At 41.2% G+C, this 7,801-nt stretch overlaps 2 protein-coding genes across 2 annotated transcripts; both read left to right on the top strand.

Annotated features, from left to right (window-relative positions):
* Positions 1-1,621: 1,621 nt before the first annotated feature.
* On the top strand, positions 1,622-2,956 carry LOC104814678 (F-box protein DOR-like). Its single transcript, XM_010542852.1, has one exon. The coding sequence runs from the start codon at positions 1,622-1,624 to the stop codon at positions 2,858-2,860; it is 1,239 nt and encodes a 412-aa protein (XP_010541154.1). The 3' UTR covers positions 2,861-2,956.
* An 802-nt stretch (positions 2,957-3,758) lies between these two features.
* Positions 3,759-7,515, top strand: LOC104814677 (protein WEAK CHLOROPLAST MOVEMENT UNDER BLUE LIGHT-like 3). The gene is made up of 3 exons (XM_019202640.1): positions 3,759-4,241; positions 4,392-5,083; positions 5,178-7,515. Exons 2-3 carry the CDS (start codon positions 4,454-4,456, stop codon positions 6,987-6,989), a joined length of 2,442 nt encoding a protein of 813 aa, XP_019058185.1. The 5' UTR covers positions 3,759-4,241; positions 4,392-4,453; the 3' UTR covers positions 6,990-7,515.
* The last annotated feature ends 286 nt before the right edge of the window (positions 7,516-7,801 follow it).

The following is a 7,801-nucleotide window of genomic DNA, read 5'->3' as shown; positions in this document are numbered from 1 at the left end:
GTTAGGATGTCCAGGGGTGTTAATCAACACTCCAAATGTCGAAAGGTGTGAAGAAATCGGAAGTTTTTCCCGAACGGTCGCGATTTTCCGCTCAATCCGAACTGCTCAGAAAAAACGGGCTGCCCGCCCGTTTTGTCGAGCTACCCGCCCGTTTATTTCTGAATTGCTCAGAAAAAACAGGCTGCTCTCCCGGGTTTCTTGTTCTTGCAAAACACCCGCAAAAGCCTTTTGTTCATCTTCTTCTTGCAATTTCTTGTGTTTGTGTTCTTAGTAGAGCAAACTAAGATCACTTCTCTCTTCATTGTATCTCAAAAACGTATTCCGGAAAGTCCTTTGCTCGTATAGGACGGAATAACGTTTTTAGGAAAGTGTATTACGCCTTGAAGAGTTATCCGGTTCCTATTTACTTTTCTGTTATTGTTCTTCTTTTTATATCCCAGATTCTTAACAAGTTGGGTGGTTGTATTGTGTCGGAGAGTCATTTCATGGAGGAAGCAAACTGCAAAGAGACAAAGATGTTCGTTCCTTTGGCAGCGACAGCCATTTTCCAGCTGTCGACCTCATCCTTTTTTCCTTTTGATTTTTATTTTATTGAAACATTTTTTTGCAATTTTTTTTTAAATTCATTACATCCGAATGGGCAATATCCCTCCTAAAACTTTATTCTGAATATATTTCTAATTATTAAACATATTTTTCATTTTTTTATTTTACTATTTCTGATTTAGACCTAATTCTGAATACTAAACGTTGAATCTTAAATCATAAACCAATCAAAAACATTAAACCAATTCTAAACCATAAATTCACAAGTTTGTAGATTTAGAGTTCAGTATTTTGGATTTTACAATTGGTTTAGAGTTTAGGCTTTAGAAGTTAGGATTAAATATTTAAAGTTTAGAATTTACGATTTAAGATTAAAGGTAAATTATAGATAGTAATATTAAAAAACTTATCAATTGACTCAATCAAATGATTAGGATTACGTTCAGAGGACACAATATTACGAATTGTATATAAATCACATAATTTATGTTGGATTTGTTTTTATTAGAACGTACATTTTCTTAAAAGCGAAACGAACCAAACTCTAACCATAAATAATTTTGGTTTTGTATGTTCTATTTCATTTTTTAAAACCATAGTATAGATACGTAATCTATGATTAATCCTAATATCTAAAGATGTAACTTTTTGAATGAACATATTTATATTGAAAACAAAATGCAAAATCCGATTTAAATTTTATGATATAATATAATATAACGTGAATCATAAATGTTATTCTATGGTAAACATATTCATGACAAATGATAGGTATTAATATTATTATGCATGTCCTGTGTATCCATAAACCTCTTAACAATGCGTATAATCAGAACATATTATATTCAAACAAAACCTATAATCAAAGAACAAACTAAGAATATATCGAGGATTTATTATGGGTTTAAGGCCCATTAACCTAGGCCCATTAAGAATCAATATCGGCCCAAGCCTACAAACATGTGTTCGGGGGGCGGAAACTACGTATAAAAGGAAACAAAGAATTTGAATTTGTGAAGAGAAAAGCGAGTTGAAACCGGTGCCGCAAATTAGGGTTTAGCGGAGTGATTTCGCCATGAAACGACCGAGAGAGGGAAGAATATGGAAGAATCGCAGTCTTGATACACGTGATTCGAGCTCTTGGAATGGAGATGACGAAGACGGAGGGAGAAACCGAGATCCGATCCCTCTCGATCTCACGTTAGAAATACTGGCAAGATTGCCGGTGAAGTCGCTCACCAGATTTCGCTCTGTATCGAAGCTTTGGGCGTCGATTATTCACGGCCGTGATTTCATCAACTCTTTCGTAGTTAATCCCTGGAATCAGCCACGCCTCTTGTTCGTCTTTCAATATTGTAAAAAGTGGTTCATCTTCTCGTCGCCTCAGAACATGAATATGGAGGAAATTTCGTCCTCAAGAGCCACTTTCCATATGTCGTGTCCCGAAGATCGACCCTGGTTTCCCCATTCTGGATCTGTCTACGGCTTGATCTGTTGCGGATTGCCTCCCAGTTTCGTGGTGTTAAACCCTAGCACAGGACAGTCGATAAGGTTGCCCAAAGTGAAATCTAGGAGACTTGGCATAAAAAAATATCTCGGGTATGATCCGATCGTCCATCAACACAAGGTACTGTGCATGTCGGTTTGTCTAAGCAACCGCTGGGGAGAATCATTTGTAGCTGGGGAGTTTCAGGTTTTGACATTAGGAGCTCGGAAACTGTCATGGAGAATGATCGAATGCAGTGTTCCTCATTATCCTGAAAAAGATCATTATTGTTCTGAATATGATGGGATATGCATAAACGGGGTTGTGTATTATCAAGCTCGCTCCCAAAAGTATAATGGTATTTCCATGATCATGAGCTTTGATGTTGGCTCTGAAAAGTTCAGTTTTATCAAACCCCCCGAAGGCATCGATTTCCACCTCTTTCATTTAATTCTGATCAACTACAAAGGCAAATTAGCTAAGATCTGTTGTGGTAGTGATATAGATTTGTGGGTTCTTGAAGATGCCGAGAAACACGAATGGTCGAGGAAGATACATGTTCCGTCACCTTCATGGGGTTATCCAATTAGGAAGAGTATTAAGTATCACATTGTGACCGTCAATGATGAGGGTGAGATTGTTTTTGCGCCACGGTATCTGAATCATCCCTTGCGTGTCATATATTACAATCTGGAGAGAAACACTGTCCGAAAGGTTGAAATCAAAGGGATTGCAGGTGATGAGTTTAGGCTTCAAGATCAAGACAAGTCTCGGCGTTTTAATCTGACGACCCTTGCAAACCACACTGAGAGTATGATGCCCTTGTAAGTGGTCATTTCCTTGCTAACTGGACTTCATAACCAATTGTAAGTTTTCATCAATAAGATCATGGACCTTTGCATTCCTTTTTGGTCGTATAAAATCTGGTTTGTTTCGTCGTGCTTTCTCTGATTATCATTTTGGCTTTAGCTTGTGTGTGTGTGTGTTGGTTTCTGCTGGTTTATATATCTGGACATTATAAGGGCATTAGGATTGTCTCTAGCTAGGTTTTGGGCACTGTAGAATCATCTCACGTTTGAAGAAAGGCTCATCCTTTGCTTTGTTTTCGGTAATTCTGCATTCTTGTTTTTTTATTAAAGATGGCCAAGAGAAAGAGATTATTATGTGTTGGTTTAATAGAAGGACTGATTCTTCCTCGAATGCAGTTTTGAAGATTAGACACTCTGTTTTAATCATCTAAAGAGAAAATATATGTTTTTTTAAAATAATTTGCATGAAAACTAACCAAAACATTTAGCAGTCCTCTCTCCTATTTTTAGTAAGATTTCGTAAGAAGTTTGGATTTGGATAATTCAAATATTTTTTTGGTTTCTGAAATTTAGAAAACCGAAATGTTTCGGGTTTATTATGATAATGCATTCCACAAGCTATGATTACCTTTTTAAAACGTTAGCTTTGTTTGCTACTAATTTTGCCGCGTGTATACAAACTAGTTTATACAGTAGTTGTATTTTTCTCATTTCAATCTTTCGACTTTACAAATCATCGAATCTTGATTTTATTGGATTTCGTTTCGAACCGAATTTACTTAATTTCTTAATTCACATTAACCCAAAAAAAAAGAATTTACTTAATTCAATCCGAAACCAAAGTCAATGATATATCATTTGACCACCTCTCTAAACCAGTCTCCATGTTTTTTTTTGGGTGAAACCACATGATTTAACCTGAACTTTTGAGAGACCAATGGGGGGTTGCCCACAACAAGAAACAAACAAATTGCTCTCGTCTTTTGTTAACATAAAAAAAAAAAGACAATTCCAAAGGGAAAAAGACAAAATTAAACCAAAAAAAAAAAACAAGAAAAGCTACATCCTACATATAGACAGATGCGTGCGGCCCACGCTCCTCCTAATCTCTCTCTCTCCCTCCCCGTCATTTTCTCTTTCTATTTTAAAATATTTCTCCCTGTCGCAAAAAAAGGAGATAAAAAAAACCCTTCTCCTTCCTCTTCCTCCGGTTTTTTGAACTCGTCTTTTGATTGTCTTGTCCTTTTCAGATGTTGTTCTGAAGCTTTCCTGTCATGTTCTTGTTCGAATTCGCCTTCAGGCCATTTTTCGTCGCCATGCAATTTTCTCACAGAAGAATCTGAAACTAAGATCTCAGAGACCGACGCTCTGTTCGGCTTTGTCGGAAGTTTTTGTGAAAGGTACGATTCTCATTAGCGATCTTTCTGAATTGGATTTATCTGTTTTCGTGAATTTCTCAGGAGAATGCGATGAACATAAGTTCCCATAATCTCTGCAATTTGTCTGAAAACGGGCATTTAGGTTTGGAATCTAATGTCTGTTTTGAACAGAAAAGAAAAAGACAGAGACAGAGGCTTTGATCTTTCAGAAGAAGCATTGTTAAGTTGCTACAATGGGTGATGACAAAGTTTCCAACGACTTGCTCATATTTTGCCATGGCAATGGCGATGCTCAAGAACAAGCTCCCAAGGATTCTTCTTCTTCAGAGTTCTTCAACGACATCAATGCCGATTCGTCGATCTCCGATCTCTTGAACTTGGAAGACGTCGATTCGGCTAATCCGTTCCTCGTCGATGTTCCCGTGTCAAACGAGCCTCGAGATCGAGATTCGGAACAACCCGACAGTCCCTTCTTCGATCAACTCGACACCCCGAAGATTTACGTTGCTCCAAGAGTTGCCGTTAGCCATCAGGACTCGTTCTCAGAGGATTCCCATGTCGATGATCACGTCGAGGAAATGGGGATCTCCTCTGGATCTCCGAGGAAAGAGGCGAGACAAGAGCTCGCTCCTCTTCCTCGTCTTAGAGTTCCTGGATCGCCCCGAACTCTTGTCTACCCGAGAGCAGCGGTGTCTCCGCGTTTTGGGTCCCCGAGAGGCGGCATCGAATCCCCTATGAGCTCTTCAGGTACACCTAAAGTTGGAGTGATCGATACGACTGCACCTTTCGAATCAGTTAAGCAAGCGGTTTCAAAGTTCGGAGGGATTACAGATTGGAAAGCTCATAAGATCCAAAACATAGAGGTAAAATTCTCGTGTTTTCATCATCTACATTTTCGAGTTTTGTCGGAGATTCAGAATTAATGTTTTTTGAATACCCAAATTTATCGGTGTTCAGAGACGAAAAATGGTGGATCAAGAACTCCAGAAGATGCAGGAAGACATACCCGAGTACAAGAAACAGGCTGAGTTAGCAGAAGAGGCGAAACAACAAGTGCAAAAGGAGCTAGAGGAAACAAAGAGACTCGTTGAGGAACTCAAGCTTAAGCTCGAGAAGGCGCAAAAGGAGGAGCAACAAGCAAAACAAGACTCGGAGCTCGCGAAACTCCGTCTCGAAGAGATGGAACAAGGGATAGCTGACGAGGCCAGCGTCGCCGCCAAAGCTCAGCTCGAGGTGGCTAAAGCGAGGCATTCATCCGCGGCTTCCGAGTTGAAATCCGTCGGGGAAGAGATCCAAACGGTCTCTAAGGAATACGAAACCTTGTTAAAGGAAAAAGACTTGGCCGTGAAGAAAGCTGATGATGCCGGGTTGGAGGCGAAGGAGATAGAGAAGAAGATGGAAGGATTAACGATCGAGCTGATGGCCACAAAAGAGATGTTGGAGTCAGCACACTCGACTCATCTCGAAGCTGAGGAGAAGAGATTCGGGGCGGCCATGGCTCGAGATCATGATATCTATAATTGGGAGAAGGAATTGAAGATGGTGGAAGATGATATCGAGAGGCTTAACCAAGAGATTCAAGCCGCTGAAGACGTGAAAGCAAAACTAGAGGCCGCTTCGTCGCTTCTTCGGGATTTGAGGGCCGAATTATCGGCTTACATGGAGAATTCCAAGCTGCGGGAAGACCCAAATGGCGATTCTCTGAAGCAAGAGATAGGCCAAAACGACATACAAACAGCGGTTGATTCAGCGAAGAACGAGCTCGAAGAAGTGAAATCCAACATCGAGAAAGCAACTTCCGAGGTGAAAGCCTTGAAGATAATCGTCCCGTCGTTGCAGTCGGAGCTCGAAAAAGAGAGAAAGGTTCTCGAAGAGACAAAGCAGGGAAACAACAAGCTGGAACAGATAGATTCAGATGTGAGCTCGGTTCAGACGAAGCATAAAGAAGCAAGAGAAGAACTAGCAGACATTGCCAAGAAGCTACAACAAGCAGCCAAAGATGCGGAGGAGGCGAAATCTCTCGCCCAAGCTGCTCGGGACGAGCTGAGTAAGGCAAAGGAAGAATCTATTCAAGCGAAGGGAGGAGTTCGCACAATAGAGAACAGATTAATTGAGGCGAAAAAGGAAATGAAGGCAGCTCGGGCATCGGAGAAGTTGGCCTTAGCGGCAATCAAAGCATTGCAAGAAAGCGAATGTGCTCAAAGGTTCGAGGACGTTAACTCACCTCGAAGCATAATAATCTCCGTGGAGGAATATTACGAGCTAAGCAAGCGGGCCCACGAGGCAGAGGAGGCGGCTAACGCGAGGCTAGCGGAGATCGTCGCCCAGATTGAGGTGGCTAAAGAGGACGAATCCAGAATATTGGAGAAACTCGAGGAAGTGAACAGAGAGATGGCTGCAAGAAAGGAAGAGCTAAGACTCGCGATGGAAAAAGCTGACAAAGCAAGAGAAGGAAAGCTGGGCATGGAGCAAGAGTTGCGGAAATGGAGATCGGAAAATGAAAAGAGGAGAAAAGAAGTACCTGTGGAGCTTGAGAAAAGCCCGAGATCGAGCACTGAGCAGACGCATAAGGATCACAGCTTTAGCCCGTCAACAGACACTGCTCCTCGTTCTCCAGACAAACCAGGACCCGATGCTTCGGGTGGACAGGGAACCAGCAACAACGAAGCTCATACCAATGTGATTCCTGAAACGAAGAAGAAAAAGAAGAAGTTTTCTTTGTTCCCAAAGGTTTTCATGTTCTTGTCGAGGAAGAAATCGCACAAATGAGACGTTCAATAACCGAGGACTCGCAGGTAGGTTTTGCGTATCCATCCTTCACTTTTTTACATTGGATTCCTTCTTTTTTTCCCTTATAGCAACATCGAAAGAGAGTCAGAATTCCATGAAGAGACAACACTGGAGGTAAGAAAGCAGTTACCTTTCCATGTAAGGTTTTCTTGGAAGACCGATTTGTTGTTTTGTCGGTACTGTCTGGCCGAGAAAATCTAGAAACCTTCCGGCTAACTTGCCTGTTTTCTATGGCAAATTGTATGGAAATTCTCCTTTCGAAAGAATGAAATGAACAATTTACAGTGTTTACACAGAATGCTTCTACCATACATTTCATTGCTTTTCAGCAGCAGAGTAAGAAAGGGTCTGAATCTGATGATGGTCTTGTTCCAAGGATTAGAAAGATCATGTTTGTACTGAACATACCCTGTGGCTCAAGCCCCTCGAAAAGATCTCAAATCCTCAATCCACTCCTAATGACATCATCGGAACCCTAGCTGACACGGAGCAGCTATAAGCAAAACCCTAATTAGCAATTCAGATTCCAGATTCGAAGTACGAAAGTTTTCAGGGAAATGATTGATTGATTGATCTGGTGTCGGCGAACAGAATTCCGGCAACGAAAAGCCAGACGGAAGGAGATTGAGCAAATCTCTGAAGCAAACATCATCAAAACCCACAAAAAAAAAAAGAGTGATGAAGAGGAAATTGAAGAAATCTACGGCTCACAATCCGATTGGGGTACAGAGGAGGATCGAGCCCCCGGGAGCCACGTGGCAAGTTCCTCGGCGGCTCGAACCCCCACTCGT

The sequence above is a fragment of the Tarenaya hassleriana genome, unplaced genomic scaffold (genome assembly GCF_000463585.1).
Source record: "Tarenaya hassleriana unplaced genomic scaffold, ASM46358v1 Cleome21, whole genome shotgun sequence".
NCBI lineage: Eukaryota > Viridiplantae > Streptophyta > Magnoliopsida > Brassicales > Cleomaceae > Tarenaya > Tarenaya hassleriana.
Note: the sequence above shows the minus strand (reverse complement) of the source record. Positions and strands in the feature narration are given on the sequence as shown.